Genomic DNA, 25,077 nt, shown 5'->3' with positions numbered 1-25,077 from the left:
CATTTCCCAGGACTAAAACGTGTCAGAGCAAGAACAGGTTTCAGCTACTGCGTCTCATAAACAGAAGGGAACTATCATCTTTTGCTTCAGACGTGGAGGAACATGTAAATTGAAGCAGTGCTCTGGTTGTTTGAAAACTAACTTAAAGCGTGTTGCGATTTAACTGCGGGCCGCCAGTCACAGCGCGGTAGGACGAAGACGCAGGTGGATCAGTGCCTGCAGCGTTCCCTCGAATCGGTGGCAGGGAGATGAGTGTTGTGATGAGTGTTGTGAGCCGTATGGGGCTGATCTGGGGAGATGTCAGAGAGAGAAAGGCGGCTCGGAGCGTCCCTCCCCACATAGGAGAGCGCTGCTGCGGGTATTGGAGCGGTGGTTCAATGCAAACAGGAGTTGGAGCAGTTCACGTGTGCGCAGCTCAGCGCTATAACGAACTGCCGCCCGCAGCTCCTCGCGTTGCGGCCGCCACCGCGTTTCGAACGAGCTCCGTGCTCAGGGGCCGCGTTGTCCCGAGGTGCGGGCAGTGCCGCCGCGGGGCTCGGGGCGCCGCTCCGCCTCGGCCGGTCGTGGGACCCCGCGGGCGCCGCCGCGGCCGTTGGTTGGGGCGCCGCGCTCTGAGGCGAACGGGCGGCCCCAGCGCCGGCATGAGGGGTAAGTGAGGGAGCGAGGCCTCGGGACGGGCTGTCCCGGCCGCACTCAGCGACGGGACCGGCCGGGCGGTACCAGCCCTTGTCCCCAGCGTCCCGGGGCGGGCTGCGGGTCTATCGGGGCAGGCTGCAGGCTGCAGGCTTCAGGCTTCCCCTCGGGAGGCAGCGGCCAACGCCGGCCGAGGGCCGCGGAGGGATAGCGCCCGTCCCGCCGGGTGGCGAGGAGCGGCGGCTCCCGGTGCCGGCATTGTGTCCCGGTGCGGGCGTTGTGTCCCGGTACAGCCCGGCCGCTCTCCTTGCTCTCCTTGCTCTCCCCTGGTTCCCGTGCCCGCGCTGCCGTGCCCGCGCCGCGCGCTCTCTCCCCCGGGCGGCGCTGTGCCCGCGCGCTGCGCGATGCAGTGTGGGAATGGCTGTGGCGCTGGGGTTGGCTGAAAGAGGCGGCCAGTCGAGGTTTAATGTCCGCCATGTTGGCCGTGGCGTATTGAGCGGAGCCGGAGCGGCGGAGGAGCGGAGCCAGCGCCCAGCCCAGCCGGCGCCGCCGGGCCCCGTGTCGGAGCGCGCCCCGCCCCGCCGGGGGAGCCGCGGTCTCTCCATGAGAGCGCTCGGCGGGGTCCGGCTCTCAGCTCGGAGCGCTCTTGCTGTCGCCCCCCCCTCCCCAGCCGGAGCCGCCATCGCCGCCTAACATGAGCAAACTGTCGTTCCGGGCCCGGGCGCTGGACGCGTCCAAGCCGCTGCCCGTCTTCCGCTGCGAGGACCTGCCCGACTTGGCCGAATATGCCTCCATTAACCGGGCCGTGCCGCAGATGCCCACGGGCATGGAGAAGGAAGAGGAGTCGGTATGTGAGACCCCCCCCCCCCCTCCCCGACCGGGTCCCTCCATCCCCCCCGCACCCGGGGCCCCCACCTTCTCCTCTGCGCAAGCACAAAATGGCCGCCATCTTCTCCCCGCTCTCCCCGCCCGCCGGGAAGGGGGGGGGGGGGGGTTGGTGGGGGAGCCGGGGAGGTGAAGCCGGGAGCCCCGCTGCCCCCCGCCCCCATCGCTCTCCCACGGGCCCTTCTCCCCTTGGGGCGGCTCGCGGTTCTGCGGCCGGGCCCCGAAAGGCACAAAGGGCGTCACGTGACCCCGCGCCCGGCCGCCATTTTGTCTCCTGGTTCTCGACTCGGGCCTGGTGCGGCAGCAGCGCACAGCGCGCATAGAGCGGGCACACACAGCACGGCAACAACGAGCGGCTCCACGGGGTGGCGCTGCCGGGCCGGGCCCCGCCGCGGGGGGCGCCAGGAAGTTGTGGCGGGAGCGCGCTGTGCTCCCTCAGCTCGCTCTGCCGCCGGGATGCCGTTCGCTGTGAAGTTCGGTGCTAACGGGTGTAGCAAACTCTGAGCTGCTCGTCTGGCATGTAAACGTGTGTGTGTTCTGCAGGGCTGCTCTGCTCCTGCAGTGCTGGATTAGCTGGTGATTTGTTTCTTATGGAGCACCACCAACCTTGGTGCGTTGCTGTCTCCATTCAGTAACTGCTCTGAGGTTTTTGCTTTCCCTTCTGTAGCTCAGGGAGTGTTTCAAAGCCCTGTGTACAGTTATTTGTGATGTACACCTGCAGAGCTGTGTTTTTGTTGGAGGTCTGCTTGTGTTGTTGTGGTAACCATGAGGTAGTGCTGTTCAGGCCATAGTGCTGTGATGATACACTTTCTGTGTGGTAGAATGAAGGCTGTTCTGAACCGATGCACGTGCATTCTGACCTGTGAGCCCGCTTAATTTCTGCTTGCCCCAGAATCTGAAGATTTGTTTATGATGATTCTCTTGCAGAGTTTATTTTTTGGTGGACAAGTCTGAATGCATGTGTATATTCTTGTGTAAATGTCAGACAGCTGTTCTGTTTACTGTGCGTTTATAAGTCTTTGGGATAGAAAATGACGTGGGGTATTTGTCTGCCGTAACCCACAGAGAGGTGCTAGCCAAGGGAAAGTAGTCACGAGCGAGGGAAAATTGCTTGTTAATTATAGGACTTTGTTTCTGTGGTTAATATGATGCTTCTGTTTGCAAAATGAAGCTTGGAGGGTTAAACGGTAGAGCTGTAGGTGCAAGCAAACACTTTGTGTAGTTAGTTTGCTCGTGCCTTTGTTCTCAATGCTTGTGCATGCACATACACGCACAGACACACCCCCAGGAGCAATCTATTCCCTACCAGTAAACACAGGTGCCTTCCTCAGTCCTTTTAGTGGCTTCTTACATAAAACAGCATTAATTTCTTCCCGCTTCTTTCTGCAGACTTGCCCAATTTCCTTCCTGCTCTCCCGTCACTGCACTGAGTTTTATCCTGGGCTTTATGGTGGTTGTGGTGCCTGTCATGGCTGTAATGCCCTGCCGTGTTCTCCTCCCTCAACTTCGTGCCACGTGGGGTTTTGGGAAGCTGGAAGTTGTTTGTGGTGTGTAGCAACAGAAGACTTAGTTAACAGTGTTCTAATGCTTCATTAAAGTAATGGACATCATCCATTTCTTTACAGATGGCCAGGCCTTCTCAAGAACCAGGGGGGAAAGCAGGGCAGGCATCTGTGATAAACTTTCTGAACAGGCTTGTAACGTTGCTTTGAGGCCTTGCATAAATGTAATTTGAAATGAACACCGTGTTGGAGTTTAGAGCTGTTCTCTTGACAAAATAACTTTCCCTAGGGAAAAATGCAATCAGAGGTTTAATAATCAAGCATTGAGTCACAAGGTATTTAAATGACTAATTAGTGTTTTGATGCATCAAAAGGAATCTGGTTTTGCTTCCCTTTCATCTTAGCTTTCTCCCATCCTGTTCCTACAAAGAACAAATATGGAAAATAGCACATCTTGATTATCACAACTTGAAACTTCAGATAAGCAGTGGTGGTTTTGTAAGAGTCTTCTGAAAGCAAAGAAGCCCAAACCAATCCCCTTCTACGTGCTGAAATATGGAGCAGGTAGTAGAGATGTAGCAGCTTTAAAAGGACCTGAAAACAGAGGAGCTTCAAGTGATGACCCTGCTACTGAGCAGGAGACGTGTACTTTACTTACTAAGTCAGAAGTTCAGTCAGTGGGTTTGGTTGGAGGTGAAAGGCTTCAGAGTGCAATGCTGTTTGTCCTGCAGGCAGGTGGTGCTGGGAGCTGCTGCCTGATAACTGTGCTCTGACAGTTGGTTTAGCTCCTGAGTTCATTGGGTCAGCACGTGGCTGTTACCAACTCTGTTGCTAAACCTAAGAGACCAAAAACAGTCAGGAGGTGTGTGCATCTCTTAATGTAAGCATCCGAATGTAAGCGTGTTCCTGTGCAGTACTGAACATCCACCGTGTTACCTCAGAATCAGTGTGTCCTTAGTGCAGGGATTTGAACAGCTGGAGCAGGGCACTGGTAATGTGTAGTAAAGCAGATATTGAGTTCAGTTCATAACAAACTGCTGAAGTAAGGACTTAGGGGGGTGTTAGAGCTGTTGGTTGTTCAGGGGGCATTTTTCTCTCAAGGTGTTAATGTGTGTGGCCCATGTTGGTTTTCTTTCTTGGTTTGTTTTGGTTGTTGGTTTGTTTGTTTGTTTATCTTTTTACCTGGCAATTCAGACTCGAGGCTGGGACATAAGGGAGATGGCAAAGCAGAGCGAGGAGAACTGAACTTAGTGAGGAAAGTAACTGCTCTGAGGCTCTTTGAAGAGGCTCCAGCTTTTTGTCGTGTTCATGCTGTGTTTTATGAAGCCATGCACAGCTTTACCAGCTGTACAAAGCGTGTGTTGCCGTGTACATCACTGCAGTGAGTTCTCATGATGTTTCTGCAGTAAATAACAGTCCTTATTCATTGGGATGTTGATATTTGTGTTTTCTTTGGGGTGCGTTAGTTATCCTGATGTAAATGCTGACATAACTCTGGTTACAGTAAGGTATTTAATGTTATATTTCCATTTAGCCTGTGTGCACTAAAGTTTGTGTAAGGTAGATGGGCATTTCTTCACCAGGTGGAGTTTGTCAGTATTTCCCTCCTTCTATTAAGGCAGAGGAGATCCATGATGACAAGCCCTGTTGCTTATTGTGTTACTCTCTTAACTTTCACTTCTAACAAAGCTCGTGGTTCAGTGGTTTATCTCTGCCCTCTTCTTAACTCTTTGTCCCGTGAGGCTTCTCCTGGTCAGTGTTTTTAGTAGCTATAACAGTGAAGTGCCCACAGTCTGGAATGGTCAATTGTGTAACTGCTGGTTTGGTTCTGTTTTCCTTGGCAGCTCTGTTGTATTACAACTTGTACATTGCACAGAAAGCGGCATAAAGTCTGTGCATGCTGTTGTCAGCTGCATGTTGTATCATAGTGTTTTATCTGGTGTTGGAATAAACAGTTGACAATAGCTGAAAATGTGCTTTTGGTGTTTTTAAACCTGCAGTTGTGGTTCTGTTCCCTGCCTGGGTGTGGGAGATGTTGAAGGGAAGCTTGATGAAGTGTTGTTATGAGGCTTCCTTAATCATTATTTCCTGCTAACAACGTGACTGTACAGCACTTTTGAAATGTTATATACAAGCTGGTGGAGGTGACCTGATGTTCATTCGAATGCTATGAGATGCTCGGGATGTATTCTCTAGTGGAACGTGTCTAATTTAGCAGAGCTCTGAGTGAACTTCACCATTACCCAGTCTGGTCAGGGTAAGGTTTTGTGTCCTCTCCATAAAACCTTGAGCACAGCTACTGTAGCTCTGCTCTGGGTGCTGCATGCAGAGAAATGTGCAGCTTCCAAATCCTCGCTGAAAGCGTTGGGAAGCTGCTGTATCCAGGCTGTAGCAGGTCAAGAAATATTGGAGGTATGGCACTAAGGGATGTGGTTTAGTGGGCATGGTGTGATGTGTCGACAGATGAGCTGATTTTAAAGGTCTTTTTCAGTGATTTTTGTGACTCTTTTGCCACTGGAAAAGCTGTTTTCCACCTTTCCAAGGGAAGAACTGGTGTGAAATGTACCAAATGAGGCCCATAAGTTGCCATCTCAGCCACAATGAACTTACACATGAGTGAGTCAGGTACGTAGCTGGGGCACGGTGAGTCAGTGTAGGAAAGGTTCTGGTTTACATGCTTGAGTTTCACTGAGAGCCCATTATCTTTTTTGGTTAGGGCTTACTTAATGCTTAAGGAACTGCATCCTGTGTGTGCATCCCTGGATGGAAGTGTTTTCTTCTAACAAAATATCCGTATCCATGGCACTTGAGTGCTCTTAAGGTGAAGTAATGATACCTTGCTGATGCATGGCTCACCAGTACGAGTGCTCTTGGTTCTTGTGGGGGCAGTTGGAATGGAATGAACGCAAGATCGTGACAGGTACTGGAACTGAATCATTACTTTCAAGTCTGTTTTTTGTTTGTTGTTTTTTTTCTTCTATGTTCCAAAACGAGCTGTTTTCAGCTGGGAACAAGCAGAGAAAACAGCCGTGGGATTGAACTAGTAGTTGGTTTAGAAATCACAGTGTGTGACCTGTTATTATGTCCTGGGAGCCTGATACTGACCTGGGAGTTGCCAGCAGAGGATTGTGGTGCAGCTGAGTTGATTGCGGTGCTGGCTGTCACTAAACAGAGCGGTGATGGTGCTGTGCTGTAGCAGGGTTGGGAGCACACGCTTGAGGCTCTTCAGTAACATTCTGCTGTCTCTGATGTGTGTCTTGTGGAAACGATAAGCTCCAAATTCTGTTATGAAATACAGGGCAATGTCCTTCATAATATGGGGGATGTAAATTTGCAGACTCCATTTAGAAGAATTTCAAGCTGGGACACTTGTGTTCCATCAGAAAGCTGTTCTTTTTCTCATCTGTTCATCTTAAAAAAAACAAAAAAACATTCATTTAAAAAATACTGTATATTAAGACAACCCCTTCTAAAACTCTTCAGAAGAGTTTAGAGCAGCCTCACGGGGTTACTGTGACATCCAGATACTGAAGTTATTTTTAACCTTTTCTTGGTTTCCTGGCAATTGTGCGTGGAGGACCCAGTGACAGCAGTGGATCTCTGGATAGCACAGTAACCTACTTTGAGCCTGCGGTTTGTGTTCAGACTTATAATTGGCCAGTGAGATTTAGAGCATATTTACGTAGAATGGCTAATGTTTAGAACAGATGAAATTTGTCATTCAACTTATTTGCATTAAGATTGAAAACCTGCTAACGGAGTTCAGTTTGTGGGCTGTGCTCTTAATAGCAAGAGAAGGAGGAGAACTAACCGGGTTCTGGAGCTGGAGAAGGGGTGTCCATCTCAGAATGTGCTGCAGAGCTCTGTAAGGCCGGGCTTGTATGGGATGCTTTTACCTCCTGGGAGTTCTCACCTCCTCTGTTGAGGAACAGATTCGTGATGTTACCTTCACAGTTGGTTTTTTTCTGGTGTGTTATGTCATGTAAAAGATCTCAGTGAATGAACAGGTAATATAATTTGTTAGCAGTATTGGAAGGGGATGATAATCCAGTTGTTCAGATGTTTGAGGATCACAGCGGTGTGTCTTTGTGCTTTTTTTGGTTTCAATAGCTGACATCTTGTATTTAATTCCAGTTAAACTGCCCACGGCAAACTACTGAATACTTGATCCCAGGGAGTGTTGTGGTGTGGCAAGTTCCTCAGCGTGGTGATGTGTTTTTGTGTAAGCACAGCACTCAGCTTGTTGCTGTCTCAGCAGTTACGTTACAGTTACACGGTCACACTCCTCAGCAGTGTATCAGCATTTGTGTCCTTACCGGTCAGCAGAGTGTTCATGGTGAGCTCTGCACATACCTGGAAGTTATGCCTTACTTTTCCAAGTCGTTGTTCTTAGGAGTGTGTGTGTGTGTACAGCAGGCAGCACCAAGAGCACTGTGCTGTAACCGAGCAGCCTCAGAGATCTCTTATAAGTTGCTTGTTCTTTTTCCACTTCATTAGTACTTCTGTTTTTCTAAGAGGAAAGACAGATATCCAGGAACGCATCAAGTGATTCATGCAGCAGAATAAAGATCCATGTGGTTGTATATAGCCCTTCCTGTTTAATGAGCCTTTATATATGCTGTTCTGTCCTTGCCAGCAGTGTGTGTATTTGTCAGCTGTATGTTGTAGGACTAACCCAGTTGTGGGAGGGATTCGTGACAGTGAGTTGAGGGTGCAGTAAATGTTTGAAACCTACTGGTCCGCCTGTCTGTTCAATTACAGGTGCTGTCAGTGAGAGGAAGCAATCCTCCTTTAGTTCAAGTGCCACTCTGAAAGACTGATTTCCTTTCTATTTAATCAGAAGTTAAGAAATTCACACTACTTGAATTGAAATGGAAACTTTGAAGAGGGTTGTTGTTGGAAAGGGTTTTTTGCCATTATCCAGAGTGATGCTGTATCTTGGTATGAAATGAAGCAGTTAGTGGTGAGGAGGGTTGGACTGATACAGTAGAATAAAGCTGGTCTAAATACAGTGATGAAGCAGATCATTCTTTCATCTTGGATTCACACCTTTACACCGGTATCACAACCTGAAGGTTATAGTTGCTTGTAGAAATGAGGGATCCAATATCCTCCTTGGGAGACTTGGTGAACTTGCATTTAAGGAGAGAGATTTGTAGTAAAGACTGCCCTGTGTGTGCAGTTAATGCTATTGAGCATGTTCCAATTGGAAAGGCTGTGGTCTGCAAGTAGTTTGCTGATCAAGTTTGCAGAGCATGTAGCTGTTAGGAAGGTGTTAGTACGGAAAGTTGACTTCTGCATAGGATTCTGTTTTCAGATACTTCTTAAATTGAGAAGTCTATAATGAAATATAATGATGATGGATTAAAGGCACAGAGCCGACTTTGGAAGTGAAAGAACAGCGCAGGTAGCATTAGAGTAACTGATCTGTGCTGCATCTTGCCCCAGGTGACCTTCCAGGTGTAGGTAGGGAACGCTCAGTGTATCTTGATGGCTTTTCCTTCTGTTGTAGTCGTTATCACCCCGTGTTGGTCTGTCTGTACGGTACCTGACATCTGTTATTTTTTTCAGGCATTTCCCTGGATGTACTTGTCTGACATGTCTCATTCTCTCCTGTTTCCAAATTTGATAGTTCTCTTTGTAATGCTGGATATTAAATAGTATTCCTGGTTTCTCTTGTGTATTTATTTTCTCTTGAGAAGCGCAGCTTTTACTTGATCAGTCTGTGAACGTCATTTTCACTCGTCTCAGCCCTCTCCCCCCCAATCCCACCTTAGTATGCCAGCAGGATGTGCCCTGCGTACCTTGGTGATGTGTGATTTTTTTCCCTTCTGTTAATCCAGAGTAATTCTGAAAGAAAGTCATACAGCGTTGTAATGTAGCACATAGTGTTTACAGTGTGTTGACCACATCCCAGGCTGGATGTGGCTCTGGGCAGCCTGGTCTAGTGCTTGGTGACAGTGTGTGTATCAGGGGCTTGAAACTCAATGATCATTGTGGTCCTTTTCAACCCAAGCCATTCTTTTCAGGACCTGAAGGTGTGACCCGAGGCATAGCTCAGAGAATACCTGAGGTTAAAGCCAGGACACACACAGTGCTTTTATTGCAACGTGTAGGAGGAGTGAGGATGTGGGATAGGTTAGAGCCAGCTCAGCACTGCGGCACTTTAGTGTTCTGTTACTGGATTGCTTTAAGTGGATTACTCCTACGGTGCTATTGAAGCCTAGAGGTGCCTATGAAGAAGTTGTTGCAGTCTTTTCAGTTGCTTTTTTTTCCCTTAATTTATTTTCTTTATGTATGTTTATTGTTGAAAGCGATAAGCTTGTTTGCTTTCCCTTTCTGTTTGTTAGAATAAAGTGATGACTGATGCTTGCTGTTTGTGATGAGGATGCTGTAGTTGTGGAGCAAAGTTTGCACATGAGGGGAAAGGACTTGAGCTCCCAGCACTGCCGGGTTTCTGGTGTTTTTGCTCTCAGGTGCTGTGACTTCTGCAATTAGGAAGAAGTGTGTTTGTGTGGCAAGTCAGCAAAGCATTGATAGCTGCAGACTTTAATCAGAGCTGTAGGATAGAAGTGATAGGCAGAACTTTATTTTGCTTGTATATTCAGCCTGGCTGTGCTCTGGACGTGCACTTTCTTTGAAGAGTTCTGTCTTGAAAGATGTTAACAAGTTTCCTGAAGAGTTGGCTGTGTATTAGAAACAGTTGGAGCAGAAACCAGTGAGCATCTGGTGTTCTTCAGGACTTAAACTGAAGGGAGTTGTTGTGCTGTTCTGCATTAACTCCTATGTCTATTTTGGCTTTCCTTGGCATCAGGTGTTCTTATCACAGAAAGGCCTTGAGCTGAAAAGTGGTGGTTTTTAAATCTCGCCTCTGTTTGGGAAGTTTAACTTGCTTTTAGGTAGTAATATGTGGAAATAACAGGTCCTGAACAGACAGATGTATCTTTGGCTGTGAATGGAAAACTGGGAGAAGCTGCTGGGGAGAGAGAAATGGGTGTTCATGATGAGCTTTTGTTACTGAGAGCAGTAGACACAAATTACTGTCTAGTTCTATAACTTGTCTGCGTTATATCCAAGGGTACAGAACGTGTTTAGCACAGCAGGAAGATCCCAGCTTTGTTGTGTGAGGTGCCCAGGCCATCTGGGAAAGCACTTAAGGATATTCCTACTGATAAATGAAGCTAAAACCTGTGAAGACTGAGCCCTCAATTTGATGGTTGTTCATTTGCTGCAGCACCAAAATGTCCCTGGGCATGATTTGGTCACCTTGTTGTTTTTGGATGTTGCAGTTAGTAAATGGTTTAACTCGTATGTTGGGAGGTTAGAAGTAAGGTATCCTCCATTGTATCTTAGTCTGTGTTAAGCTGGAGGAGTTTGTTTGTTTGCTGTGGTTTTTATTTCCCTGTGAGTTTATGAGGGTGAGGAATCTGGATGTTTTCCATGGTCAGTCTTGTCATGAACATCACCATCCTGCCTGTCAGCAATCCAGGCCTGACTTCCTATTTGACCTGTGCTCAGCAGTACTTTAGATAAGAGCATTTTTTGCTAATAAAGAAGATTTAAGTGATGAAGTTGTTAGGCCTGGAGGTACAATCTCTTATCCAGAACCGGTTTGTGCTGTGGTCAGGAGTGTACGTGTTGTTCATTTCTGTGTTTGTAATAAGTGTTTGTCTAGTTCTTGTGGTTTGTCCTGTCGTTAACAGAATGAGTGTGTAATGCTGTGGTGTCCTTCATCTTCAGGTCATCACAATAGCTGAAGGTGTACTGTTAGAAACTTTGTGCTTGATAAAATATAAATCACCTGCTTCAGTTATCTACAAATGCTGAACAGTAATTGTTGCTGAGGGTTTGAAGGAAGCCAAGCTTAGCAGGCAGCGCTGTCTGTGTGGGTGGCGCTGCTGTCTGAGGTCCTAAGGCAGCTTTTGGCAGCTGTGTTGCTTCCAGACTGGGAGAGAACATCATCTATGGCTTATTGCTTCTGAACTGACTCTGGGTCACATCTACGTAGTATTGAGTGTATGGAAGTAGCAAGAACACAGTGCCTTGTGTGTAGGTAGTAAGTTCTTCTTGCAGTGAAGCCTTGTCTCTCATCTGTGTAGAGAAAAAAATGCAACGTACCTAAGGAAAAGGCCACACCATGCAGTGTGCTGGGGAGTCTCAGTAGGTGATGATGGGAACCAGTGTGTTGTCAGAAATGCCCAGAGCTGCAAACAGAAAAGGACTGGAAAACCTTCTAGGTGTCTTCAATCTATTACTACCAGGTGTTCTGAAGTGTCAGCCTGGAAGGTGTTTGCTTCTGTGTTTTAGTGATGTCTTGTTGCTTTCTATGTTTGTTTGGTCATAGCAAGTACTTGCTCATTGCTGTTAGAATCTCTTGTTAACAACATCACCTCACTGTTACATTGAGGTTTTTGTTTTTTTCCCACCTTGCATTAGAAACGTCCCGTCTCTTCTCTATTGATTGTTTCTTAGTTGGTGCTTTATTTTCAGCGTGATGAAAAATGCAGGAGTTGCAGAGGATGGTAATGTAGTGCGGTAGACAGTATGAAATCAACATTGTAATCGGTAATTCAAAGGCAGCTCCTATTTTTGCTCTCTAAAAATATGTGCAGGATCAAGTTCGTGGTTTTCAAGCCACCAACTGTATCTATGTAGCAGATGCTAATACAGTAGAGCTAAAACACTCCTAGTGCAGGGGCTGTGATGAACTGATATGAAATACAACATCTTACTTGCAGCCTCTGGCAGCCAGCGTGGGGTAGGTGGGCAGAGAGGTACAGTCGCTGGGTAATGGGATGTTTTCTTGAGTCCCTTGAGTAGGTTTCTCCACTGATGTGCAGGCTGCTTTCTTGGCACGTAGTTTTAAAATGTCTATAAAACATTCGTAATGTAGATGTATCCAGCAAGGCGTGCTTGTGCGTACCTAACTTTATTCCCAGTCTCCAGGAGTTAACCATTAAGAATGTGGCAGTCTGCAGCCACGGGCTCTGTGTTGTGCCCCCCATACTGGTGTTGCAGTTTGGTTTGGATGTATGTGACTGCTCTGCCTCAGGTGGGTGGAGGAAGTAACATGTATCTGTTCCTTGAAAGAAGGGATGTATTTCATTTGTGTTCTGGGTATATGCTGGTGCAGTAGGAAGGAGTGGAGGCCTGAAGAATGCTAGGAAAGTGCAGTGTTTATTTTTGCTTGGTTTTTTTTTGGGTGTCTTCAGCAAACAAAGGCCACACATAATCTGAATGCCAGAGAAGTTAAAGGTGTTGAAATGGCGCTTCCGTTTCAAAAGGGCAGGTAACACCTGACATCAGACAGACAGTGTGGCCCAAACTTAGCAACACTGTGTGCATCACATCCAGGAATCACACTTTGTCCCAGTCTCATACTTTCACTGTGTGCACAGTGAATAACCACAATGGTTACAGTGCAGTGTGAGCACTAGGGAGGTGCTTGGCCTTGCAGCAAACATTTTCCTATCCAACCTCAGTTCTTCCCACATCCCTCCCCATCTCTATGTGACTTTGGGCTCCCACCTGTCTCAGTTGCTCGGTGTTTATATCAGACATTAAACCAAGTTTGATCATAATTGCACATAAAAGGTCATGAATTTGGAATGCCAGTCTGTCTTGTGTTTTTAGAGGCAATCTAAATAAACTTGGAGATTACAAGACACTAAGAATAACTGACCTATAAAGAATAATAACTTGGCATCTGACTCATACTGTGTGTAGCGCTTTGTCTTTCAAAATACACTTTGACTGATCAGGAAACATGTAAGTTCTGTTTGGTGTGAGCCTTCCTGCCTGATCCAGGCTGCAGGGAGTGTCCTGGTACATTCGGAGGTAGCTGTGTTCCTTGGAAGCCAAGCAGTGTCTACATGTGTAGGCTGGCGGAGCGCAGACTGATCTGTGCGGCAGGAAGTGCTCAGATAAGCGCATCACAGCGCTGTGATCTGCGGGAAGTCTATTTTAAGGTATTCCCTGATGCACCTGGCATTGTCACTACTGAAGGAGCCTCTTGTGGCATCAGACCTGAAATTATGATCTGTTGAGTGTTGTGAATACAGAAGTTCAGTAGAGAAGTATTGCTGGGTATTAACTTGTGTTCTCATCAGTGTGTTTTGACCAAATGGAGCTGCTTGCCCCATTTGTGTACTGGGAGCTGTGTGGGATTTTCTTCAGTACATGCCCAATGCATTGAGTTCAGTGCCTCTCTTTTGGTCTAGTTGTTTTTATAAAAGGCTTGCTTGAGTTTTGACATATCTTAGCAACTACTTCAATGCTTCTGTTAACCCAGGATGTGTAAAAACCTTCTCTTATTTAAAGAGTTGCAAACTCTACCATACATCCCCCACCCCACCCTCTTTTAAGAAGACCAGGTAGTGGTTTAGAGGAATGTGAGATGGGAACATTTCTTTCCACTACTGTGTGAGATCTTAAACAGAGGAAGGAGGTACTTTAACAGTGGATCCTGTGGGATCTATGGCAGTGTGCTTGTGTCCCGAGTGTGATTCACCATGTGCTGCTTTTGTGGGCTTGCTTTCTTCCCTGTAGGACTGAAAGGGAGCACTATGTGTTTGGTGACTGATATTGGGAAGAAAATAAAATGAGTTTGAGATTCATAGGGGATGCTTTGGAAGCTGCTTCTGCTCGTTTTATTTTCTTAATTACAGTATGTGAGCTCTGTAAATGCAAACCATGGCTGACTGTTGTTAACAAGTGTTCAGTTTTTGAGGCAGTGGCAGCAGGTTTTAGTGCTGGGTTACCTGGCAGGAGGTGCTGAGCTTCAGCCATTGAGTGTGTGTTCATTCAGGTGTTAGTGCTCTGTTTTCTTGGTGATGGTTTAATGTTTTGCTACCTCCACATACACCGAATGTTTTATAGAATTCAAGTTAAACATCAGATTTTATTACTGCTCAGATGTGAATTACTTCTTGAGGTAATGAAGCTGTGCTTTACAGGACAGGTGTAGGTAAACTTGCCAACGTAGTAAACATGAGATGGTATTTAAGGAAGATACAGATGTTCGAGTTCTGTGATACGGATCCTTGGGTAAACAATTTCTCCTCACTGAAAGTGAGATACCCAGAAATCTTCCAGGTGTTTGTCAGGCCTCTGACTTTAGAGCTGTGTAACGCACTGCTCTGAAAGCTCACAGAAGAAATGCTTCAGTACTAGGCACCAAGACTGATACAGAGCTCCCGCTGTCTGATAGGCCATGGCTCAGAGTGTGCAGCCATGAAGGCATGGGGCAGTTCTTGAACTCTTTGGTAGAGATGCCCATGGGTTCCTTCATGACACACAGTGTTAGGCAGAGCACTCCTCTGATAAAGTGCACGCTCTCTTGTCTTGCACGGAGTTACCTGAGCTCTTGCTGCGTTCTTTAGAGAGCTTGGTTCCTAGTAGTGCCTCTAATTTAGACTAACTCAGCCAACCAGAGTTTGGGCACTTGTTATTTCAAGTCTTTGGCACAACCTGCCCTTGTACAAGTTGATGGTTTAGGGGGCTGACCACCTTCAAGCTCTTGGTAAAGTCAGGTTTTAGAGTCTTACTGTTGGAAACACTGAAGGACAAGTAGTGGCCCTCGGTCTTATTTTGGTGGGGATGAGGATCTAGGAAATTGTTGATTCCCTGGTTTGTGTGCTTTGGCTTGTAGAAGGGAATGAATGGCTTTAAGCCTTCGTTAGGTAGGTATTGGAGAGATGCAGGCACTCCTCAAACTGTATGGTACAGATTTCTTTTTCTGCCTGTTGTTTTCCAGTGCTGTGCCTGCCTTGTTTCTGTACCATGGTCAGGTTGGTAGGTGGGTCAGCCTGAAGATCGGCCTTCCCTGCAGAGGGTTCAGGGTGGGTTTAATGAGGAACAATTGCAGTCTGAGCAGCGGTTTCTGTGGAAGAAGTTGATTTTTTTTTTTTTCCCCTCATGGATGGGGAGAGAAAGAAAACTTTGAGAGGAAGACAGTAAAAATTGATCCAAGGTTTGTGAGCCTCGTTACCTTTCTAAATGTAGGTGTATAATCGGTCCTGAACTTGTGGTGCTGTGTGGGGTGTGTGGCTCCCTGTCCCTGTTGGAGCACAGCCCCGTGTTCTCGTGCTGTGTTCAGTGCTGCGCAGTAGTGAAGCACAATAGAGACCGATTTCCTGCGTTACTTGTTACCTTGTTATGCAAACGACTTTCTCGTCAGCAGTCCTCACTGCTGCTGTTGTTAATGTGAGGGTCTTGTTTTCCACATTTGTGTTAGTGTAGTGTTTGTGCCATTGGAGTGGTTGGTAGGTCAGACTCTCGGTTACTTCAGTCGTGCATTCAAAGCATCTTCACATACCCGTTCTAATCCTTCATTTAGTGTTCTGTTCAGTATGAATCACTTCAATGGCTTTGTGTTACAGACACAGATATGATAGCAATGCAGTTGGGACAGTCAGTGAGCTGTGGTAAGGAAGGGGACTTGAGGTGTGCGGCTGTCAGGGGCCCTGTGAGCCATGGCTGTGGGGAAGCTGCAGGAGATGGACTGAGCTGGTTTATGTGTTTGTGCTGGTCAGAGATGTGCTTGGAGCTTGTGTTGAGCCACTGTGTTGGTTTGTCTGTGCTCATCTGCTTTTCCACAGTCATTTGGAATAGGAGCCATCCTTATTTGGTGTTACTTAGTGAAAGTAGATCAATCTTGAAGTGTTGCCCTGGGTGTTTTCTGCTCCCCTGCCATCAATCGCTGAGCAAACAGCCAATAGAACATACAAGTAATTCGTGTACAGATGCACTGAAGAGAGATTTATGTTTGCCCTTTTCTTGGAAGAATCTTTGTGCTCCTGGAAGAGCCTGATCTGAGCATCAGGAGAACAGGTGACCTCATCTTTAACCAGTATTTCAGATGAAAATACTAAGGGCTACCAAAGTTTCTTAATAGTTTGTTAATTACAAAGATGTGCTTTTTAAAGTACAATTAGATAATGTTTCACTGAGCAGGTGTTTTAGATTGGGATTTGCAGCAGTGATCTGATTATTATAGTAATTAGTGGAATCCTTCTTAATTGCCTACTTATGAGACTGACATCCGTTGATGAAGGGAAGTGATCTGCATTGTTTTTTTGCCACTTTTGGAATACAAAGGGGTGTTTGTGGGCCCTGCTGTAGGAACAAGGACAGGTTTCTGTGTGGAATGATACAGGGCATGGAGAGATCATGCAGCTCCCATCAAAGTGAGGGGCTGTTCAGCAGATGTCTGTACTCACAAGTACCTGAAACAGAAAGATGGCTGATCAAATTGCTTGTTGGCCAGGCTTTGCTTTTCATACCAGACTTTGTTTCTAAAGCTACAGTGTTCTTCAGGACCCATCACAGGAAGATCAGGGAACATCACTGTGCTGCTTGGTTGGCCCACAGTCCTTGTGTCCCATTTTGATCATGTGTTCTTATTGTGGCCAAATGTAAGTGTTGCCTCTACGTGTTACGTTATTTTCATGTACTTGGAGTCAAGAGAGTGGAAGCTTCTTAAGAGCTTGTCTACATAACTGTTGCATTGCCATTACCAAAGGTCAGATCTCTGAGCTGGTATTGAGTATTTCTGTGACTCAGATTGGTGCAACTCACCATGACAAGGGTGACTTTGGAGCTCTTCAACAGCAGTTGTTTGGAAACAAACTCGTCAGGATGTAATTGCGTTCTGTATGTTGTGTGTGTGGCTGGATATGCATGCGAGGTAGTAAAAAGGAATGTTCTTGATATTGCTTCTGTAATAAGCTTGTTGCTTATGAAGAACTGAGTGGGTTTGCTTCCAGTCCTACTGGAAGCTGCTGAAGCCTCTTGCTATTTTAAGTACTAGAAACATACAAAGGAGATCTGGGGCATCTCCTGACAGTTTTCATTGATCCAGTATGGATCTCATACACTGGCTTGTGTGTTCTGTGCCTTTGCTTGCAGCTTTGCTGGCGCTTGTCAGTCCCTGCATGGGCCCTTCTATTGCAGTGGTAGAGAGTTGCCTTCTGGAGTACCACAGAAATGCGTTGTTGAGCCTGGGGAGGCCAAGTAGAGATGGGAGAAGTCAGGGGTGGCGTGTGGCAGAACTGATCAGCTGAATTTTGATGCGTGTAACTCTGAGGCAGCTCTGTGCTCCTCCCAGTCTTTAATGTAAATGAACGATTGTGTTGTAGGTTGCAGAGCAACCAAGAGCTCCTAAGAGCAAGGGGAGGTTGAGGGAGTTAGTTATGTGGCTGTACTCCTTGCTGTTGTCTTTGTGAGAAGATTCTTGGATTGAATTTATGGACAGATTTCTTTAAAGCAGGCTGACAGTCTGTTGTGAGGCTTCATTCTGTGACTGTGCTCCCAGCAAAGGGAGCGAACTTGTGTAGAGTTCCAGAGTCTGGGGACTTGTTTCCTCATGGAGCCGCTCTTCTCTACAGAGCAGGCTTGAGAGTTGGCTCTTCTGGTAATTTTTGCAAGCAAATGTGCCTTCAGGGTGCTCTTAAAGAGCTCTGGAATGAAGCATTAGATGCATTAGGCAGTCACTATGCATCACTAGATGCAGGAATCTACAGCAGGGATGTAATAATACTGCACGTTCTGTTCCTTTGGTGTAACTGTTAATGACAGTCGGTGTCATTTAGATTTTATTCATTCTGAATGCCTCTGGTTGTCGTACTTTGGGTGTCGCCTCCAAGGTGTGCTGCACAGTCATCTAGTCCAGGTTATCTCTGTGCTGTCAGTGCTGCTGTTCAGTGAGGAACTGTAACTTGAACCGTCTTGTTGCCTAATTACCAGGCATTCCCAAAAGGAGCAGGGAAGCACATTGCGCTCGTTCCCAGCTATCGCCATCTGCTTAACTCTGCTCACAAATGAGTTTCTGAAGGATTCCACTTGTTTTCCTGCGTTATCATTTGTTGCTCCGCAGATCAGAAGTGAACAGGAATAGGAATTCTGTTGTGCTCAGCTGCTCTGTGAGCTGCAGTGATCCCGCTTTGCCATGTGCCTTCAGTAACTACGATTGTGCCTTGGACTGTCTTTGGCAGATCTACTCCTTGATACTGTAGAGCTGATTGCCGTACTGATACAGTGAAAGGGGATGCAAGTGATAAATGTTGTATCTTAAGAATTAATAGAATACTATGGAATAAAGGATGGTGTTCATATAAAATTTAGCTTTGGAAGGATGCAAAGTACATTGTATCTTGCTATGTTCCTAGTAATCAGAGGGAGGGTGGTTGTTTCAGTGGGCTTTCCTTGTAGACTTAAATTAGAAAGAAACCAGAGGGGTGGAAAAAGGAGGAAATAATTATTGAGCTTCTGTTTGTTTGAAGAACTAGCAGAGTAATGTGAGATGCTGTGGTGAGTGTTGGAGTTGTGACTGCCCAGGTGCCTTTCTGGACAGGAATCTGGAGGGTGCGGTTTTCCAGTCATGGGGGCTGCACAAGGCAAAGCTGTTGGCTCCATACCTCTGTGTGTGTGCAGTCCTGCTGCAGCCCTTCTGCTTTGGAGCTGTCTGACCTCGTGGTGAGCCATGGCAGGGAGCGCAGCTGATGGATGGTGGGCTGGGGGCTGTTTGCTTTGGTTGAGCTCTGAGTATCCTCATAGATTGGATAAGCTTCCTTGTCCGTGCACAGTGAGAAGGAATGTGGTTTGAGGAAAGGGGCCACTGCTCTGAAAGCAGCGGATCAGATTTGGTGTCATAGCACAACTCCCAGGGCTGTATTTCCTTCGTGTCAGCTGGAGGAAGCAACTGAGGGAAGCTTTCCTGGATACGAGCCTAATGGGCTGAACATAGCTAGGGTACAAATGGAGGACTTCACAGCCAGGGTAAGGCACCTTTGTGGTTACAATTTTCTACAAAGAAACAACTGTAGGGAAAAAAAAGTACATTCCGGTTACTACTTGTTAAACAGCGATGAGAGATTCATGGATGAGAGATTCAAGGGAAGCAAACAGGGAACAAACTGCTGGCTTACCTGTTGTGCAGTAGTTTGGTCTGGGTTGTACTAACAGGACAGAGCTGCAGTGTGTCTGGTGTCGCTTTGATAAGAAGGATCAGTTGGCACAAGAACCTGCATGTGTGGAAACCGGGGAGTTGGAACAAATAATACATGAATGTGAAAGTGAAAGGCTTGGAACAAGGTGAAGAGCAGTGAGCTGTGAATGTGGCTTAAGAAGGGAATATTGTATTTGTACTAAGAGGAAGACTTGATTATGCTTGATGCTGAGCCGTTTAAAATGCATCAAGGGCAGCTGGCAGGTTTGATTCAGAACCGTGCTGGCAAACTGAGGTAACTGCTGCACTTTAAAGCAGAAGGCTCCAGTTTTAGATGAATGAAGTGCTGCATTTGAGTGGGAGGAATCAGCTGTGCATCCTCACAGTGGAGGATGAGTGCAGAACAGAAACTGGAAGCTGTGGTGGGCTGGCTGGCTGTAGTTTTTAACGTGGTTTTGTATTGTAAAATGAGCTTCCAGATTCCTATTCACACTTGATGTTTATCATGGGGAGGGAGGTGGCTGAGGCACCAGTTGAGTTGTTGAAGCGGGGTGCAGTGTCCCTGTTGGTAGTTCCTGCCCTAACAGCAGTTTGGGTGGTAGGGAGGTTCTGGTGATAGTCTCTTGTGATGAAAAAACAAAGTAAGCCAAGAATTCACTTCAGGTGCGGCGTCTCCCCCAGGGCTGAGGTTTACCAAATGCTGTGTCCTGTGAGCTTTGTTTGTGGCTGTGTGATGCCATGTTCTCACAGTTCAGCTCTTCTCATAAGAGATGGCTGAGCAGGACAGATGTGGGTGAACTCTGCAGCGTGTTTTAGCTCATCGCTTCTTTCATACCACAGTGAATTCTTGCACCAGAACTACACCTTGCAGCAGGATTTAGTTGGAGGCTGTGCTCTGGCTCTGCAGTTTATGGTAAAGCTGATTTTACAGTTTCTAATGTTGTTTTATTTGAAAGGTGATCATTGCTTGTATTGTATTGAAGAGGGGTAAACTGAAGTCTGACAGAGGTGTTACAAGGTGATGCAGCTGAATGCTGTAGGTTCTTACTTCACCTGTGGAATCAGTTGCCCTCTCCCCCTGCCCTTCTGCTGTAGTTGCTGGTATCAGTATCTCAGTAGCATTATAGCATCCCACTGACAGAGCTGTATGGGCACGGCTGGTGCTGCATTGCCTTATGGCACCTGGGAAGGATCGTTTGAATGCAGACAGCAGCAAAGATGTTTTGCTGCAAGGGAAAGGGTGCAGTGTTACACTGTGGATGAGCTGCTCGTACCTGCGTGTGAAGGTTGTGTGTGTGTGTGTGTGTGTGTGTGTGTGTGCTTGGTGCTGCTGACTCTCACAGGCTGAGCTGCTGCTACCTGCTGTCCTGACAGACTGAAAGGAAAGATGGAATGCGTTTCAATAGCAGCATTAGTAGGTTCCAGTAGTTTGCAGCATTGCTGGCCTGTTACTCAGACTGCAGGAGCAGTTGCAAATGCAATTGACTTTTAAGCTTGAGAAAGTGCTGTTTTCTGACAGCTAACTATTCTCATTGTGATGGTTTATAGTTTTATATTAAGCACTGATGGGTTAGGAGGGGGAATAAGGAGAGTGATGTAAAGCATTGTGATAAACAAGAATCAGCCATTTGGGTTAATGGGATAAGTAGTTGGTTTTCTTTATAATAGAATGTGCTGGCTGCCCTACTTCATGTTTCTCTGTCATTGCTGTCGATAAATTGCCATAGCGAATAACAGAAAAAACTGCTGTGAATGTGTCTGCAGCTCCTTGTTGCAGTCTGTGTGTCTCGTCCATCTGTAGTGTCTTTCCAGAAATACGAAGGATGGATTTATGGAAGGTGCTGTGCCAAGAACATGCAGCTTTGCTTAGGAACTGGAGTCTGCTGTGTTTATATAGGAGAGAGGGCTCCACCTACTGGAGACAGCTGTGAGTTGATAGAGCGTGTTTGGGATGAGCAGTTTGATAAGCAGGTTTCTTATGTCCGATCTCATGGTTTGGGAATTGGACCGTTTGTGAGGACGTAGACGTGTGTCATGTTTTCAAGTCTGAGCTCTGAAAATTTCTTTGAGCTTTTGTTAATGTTGACTTCCTTTTATTTTAATAGGAACATCATCTCCAACGGGCTATCTCAGCACAACAAGTATATGGAGAGAAGCGGGATAACATGGTTATACCAGTCCCAGAAGCAGAAAGTAATATTGCATACTATGAATCTATATATCCTGGAGAATTTAAAATGCCAAAGCAGCTGATTCACATACAGCGTAAGTAAAGTTGGAGTCTCCACCAGGAACTTTATTTTACCAGCATGTAGAGATTGATCTTAAATGCATTTTGAGCTCCTATCAAGTCTAGATTGTGAGAATTAATTGTCATATTAAGTTCTTATTGAAGAAGTAGATAATGTCCTTCTATGTCTGTATGTTCATACTTCAGTTTTAGTAATTCCACTGAGTTACACGTGTGTCAGGGTGCTGTTGGTGCTGGAACATGGCAGCTGCTCTGCTTGGTGTGGACCCTGACATGAGCACATTACATTGGACAACTTTCAAAAACATTATAAAAGTCATTTAAAACTGTCCCGTGGGGTAATTACCAGACCTTAAAAGTTGTTGTGTGTGTACATATGTGTAGTTATGTGTTGATAACTGGCTTAATGTTAAGCTTCTCTGTCAGTCTGATCTTCAGTAATAAGCTGAAGTAGCAGCAGAACAGCATGCTCTAATAAGCAAATGGAGAGACTAATACCAGGAGTCTTATGTGCTGATACCAAGGTGCAGTTTTTGACTCTTCCTTTTCTTCTGGTGGTCTCTCAGTTGCTATGACAACATTCAGCTGCATCTTTTAAAAGCCAGTGATGCTTTTCACAGTGTGGAATGAATCCTTAAGAAATTAGTATTCTTGGGAACCAAAGCAGTTGGCATGAAACTGAGATCCAGGGATGTGCTGGATGCTGAATGTTGTATTTTCAGAGGATGTTGTGGAAAACTGAACAGCTTGTTCTGCTATACATGATTTATATTTGAAGGTCCCTTGCTCCAATGCATACATAGGAGATGCTGTTGGACAAGTTTGGTCTGACACCTTTTTTATCACAAGTCATTGTGATTTGTGAGGTCTCTGTTACGCTGTGCACGTAGTTCTCTAGGAGCTTGTTAACGCATTTAAGCTGGAGTCTTAACTTCTGATGTTAATGCTACAACATGGACAGTTATGGAACATGATATGGTGGAAGGTTTGACCAATCCAGCTGATTCTCACTGGATCTAATGGGGTTGAATACCTATATATATCTATATAGAGACACTGCAAAGTTTTCATTAGTTAAAATGAGCATGTTTATGTAGATATCAGTGTCTATCTTTGATATTTCAATAGAAAGGCAGATGCTACTTCTGAGTAGTGTTAGCACAGTGTGCAAACATCATTTTGGTTTTGTCTTCAGAAGAATCTGGCACGTATTGCAGACACTGCTGTTAGAACAGAACGTTTCTGTGGTAGAGCAGTGACTTGAGCTTGAATTGTATCATTCAGCTTTTAGTTTGGACGCTGAGCAGCCGGATTATGACATGGATTCAGAAGATGAGGTCTTTGTCAATAAGTTGAAGAAAAGGATGGATATCTCTCCTTTGCAATTTGAAGAGATGATAGACCGACTAGAGAAGGGCAGCGGCCAGCAGGTATGGGGTTGCTTTGAATAAAGAATTCTGAAATACGCTTTGTCTGTGATGCCTTATGACAATGACATACTGGGTTTTACATTTAGCCAGTCAGCCTGCAAGAGGCCAAGCTGTTGCTGAAAGAAGATGATGAATTGATCAGAGAAGTATACGAGTACTGGATTAAAAAGAGGAAAAACTGTCGAGGGCCCTCTCTTATCCCAGCGGTGAAACAAGAGAAGCGAGATGGCTCCAGCACAAACGATCCTTACGTTGCTTTTAGGAGACGAACAGAAAAGATGCAGACAAGGAAAGTAAGTAGATTAATAGTTTCCTGTCACTTGTTTCTCTTCTTTCTCCTCCCTCTCATAAGAGCTTGTCTGAAGAGCCAAACTTGTTAAGTAGTGTAAAAAAAAATACAAGATACCTTTTTGTTTGTTTCTTCCCTTTCAGTTTGCAAGGGGGGGATGGAAAAAAAAATGAAGCACTTGAGACCAGTTACTGAAGGAAGTTTGTATTCAGTATTTATTTTCTCTCTAAATTGGCTGCTAAACCTACTTGTGATGGTAGAAAGCTGTAGCTGATTGGTAGATGCACACGTTTCTCTAAATTTGTTTTAGCACGTGTTTTAAAAGAACCGAACACTTACAGTTTACTTTAGTTCAGGTTATGTTATTTAAATGATGTGGGAAAACATGAACCACTTTGCCTCTACAGAATCGAAAAAATGATGAAGCGTCCTATGAGAAGATGCTTAAACTGCGGCGAGACCTGAGTCGTGCAGTAACCATCCTGGAGATGATAAAGAGGAGGGAAAAGAGCAAGAGGGAGTTGCTGCATTTAACACTGGAAATTATCGAAAAGAGGTAATGGTTATTGCAGATGTGCTGCAGAAAGCTTCAGAAACTGCTATAGATGTCAGCTCCTATGAATGTTTTATATAATATGCGATATTGTCTTAGCAAAGAGATTTGCATTTTGTTTTGTTAACAATATGGCATATTCTGTTGTCTTTTATTGCACTGAAGAGCAGAATTGAATTTAGGGAGTTACTGAAAAAAAAGCAGGCTGCTTTTTCACAATGGGTATCGCTAATGTGCTTTGTTCTATTACGTGTGTGTTAAAACATAATTATCTTATGTCCTATGTATCATGTAGTAAGGAAGACTATCGCTTCAGGTAAATTCCTATGGAAATGTTAAACTTAATAACTGCGTAGATGAGGGAATATCCTGTCAAAGAAAACAAGCATTTCATTCAGCACAATGTACTGTTCTGGGAGTTGTTTCCAACTTGTTTCTGTTGACATCCTGTTCAACAGCTGTGCAGAGACCAAATGCTCCACTTCGTCAGTTGTCACTTTCCCAATGAGTTGAGAATCACATTTGTGATGTAGGGTTGGTTGTTTAGCAGTTGATATTTAGAATCTGAATAGACTTCCCAGATCTAAGCATCCATGTTTGAAAACTTAAAACATTTTGAGTCAGTGCTGTAAGGCTCTAAAACAAAACAGCTTGTGATTTAGTTTGAGATCTTGGGAACACGAGCTGAGTGTCTCAGTCCTTTCTAACAGGTGCTCTTTTTTAAGCACTGACCATGCCCAGTAGAGTTAGGAGAGAGACGCACTGGCTTTTCTAAGCAGGTGAACTCTTGAAGGCTAAAATGACTAAAAAAATCCAGACCATCAAATTAGCACAGATCTTGAAATGCAATATGTTTCACAGTTCTACATCTTATAAAGCTGTGCTGTTGCACAGAGGGGATTTGTGCACAAGGCTCTGCCTCTCTGTAGAACAACTTCTGTGATAATTTTTTCCTTTTGAATGTTCCTGTCCCCAGATGAGGAGGGAAAGAACTTGTTCTGTTCTTCCTTGAGGTTTTTGTTTTCACTTCTTCCCTTTGCATTATCTTATATTGGGTGTATTACAGATGGTTACCCTTGTCAGAACTGGGCATGGCAGAAAAAATCTGCGTGCTGTTAGTCTCCTGCAATAGTCATTTTTGAACTTGTTGCTGACATCTTGGAAGTCCTTCTTACTCCAAATGGGAAGTGTTGTTACTCTATGTTTAACTGTTGCACGTTGTTCTGTGTTTTTACCAGACAAGCACTAGCAATATTTAAAGCAGTCTTGTTCTTTTACACTTTTGAAATTACAGGTATAATTTGGGTGATTACAGTGGAGAGATTGTGTCTGAGGTCATGGCACAGCGGCAGCCAATGAAACCTACTTACGCTATTCCCATCATTCCTGTGACTAACAGCAGTCCTTTCAAACATCAAGAAACAATGGAACTGAAAGAATATAAAGTTAACAAAGTGAGTAATGGCAGTAACAGAGTCATTAGGTGCTGTGACTTGAGCAAACTGCAGCATTTTAGGATATAGCTACAGAAAATGTGCTTGATTGGGTGTACTATGTGGGATGGCAATAGAACAAATGGTGCTTAATT

The 25,077-nt window shown here is 45.5% G+C and overlaps 1 protein-coding gene and 1 pseudogene across 10 annotated transcripts in view; one reads left to right on the top strand and one right to left on the bottom strand.

Moving 5' to 3' along the window:
* EPC1 (enhancer of polycomb 1) overlaps positions 1-25,077 on the top strand; it is a 53,155-nt gene that overhangs the window by 13,323 nt on the left and 14,755 nt on the right. For 5 of the 9 annotated variants that reach the window (XR_014943136.1, XR_014943135.1, XM_085538871.1 and 2 more), the window contains exons 1-6: positions 1,026-1,480; positions 21,072-21,231; positions 22,502-22,647; positions 22,734-22,940; positions 23,344-23,492; positions 24,784-24,943. Coding sequence is in view for 6 of the 9 variants with exons in the window: in XM_085538871.1 (XP_085394997.1) it covers positions 1,328-1,480; positions 21,072-21,231; positions 22,502-22,647; positions 22,734-22,940; positions 23,344-23,492; positions 24,784-24,943 (975 nt within the window). In the remaining 3 variants the exon portion in view is untranslated. Of the gene's footprint in view, positions 1-392; positions 649-1,025; positions 1,481-21,071; positions 21,232-22,501; positions 22,648-22,733; positions 22,941-23,343; positions 23,493-24,783; positions 24,944-25,077 lie in introns of those variants that run through there. The other 4 variants (XR_014943137.1, XM_085538874.1, XM_085538872.1 and 1 more) reach the window with 2 other exon arrangements.
* On the bottom strand, positions 564-1,316 carry LOC116653015 (uncharacterized; annotated as a pseudogene). Its single transcript, XR_014943138.1, has one exon. The product of XR_014943138.1 is annotated as an uncharacterized LOC116653015 (transcript).

This window comes from Coturnix japonica, chromosome 2 (genome assembly GCF_054131305.1).
Source record: "Coturnix japonica strain WE chromosome 2, WE-NBRP24, whole genome shotgun sequence".
In the NCBI taxonomy this organism is placed as follows: domain Eukaryota; kingdom Metazoa; phylum Chordata; class Aves; order Galliformes; family Phasianidae; genus Coturnix; species Coturnix japonica.
The sequence above is the reverse complement of the archived record's forward strand: the minus strand, read 5'-3'. Positions and strand labels throughout refer to the sequence as shown.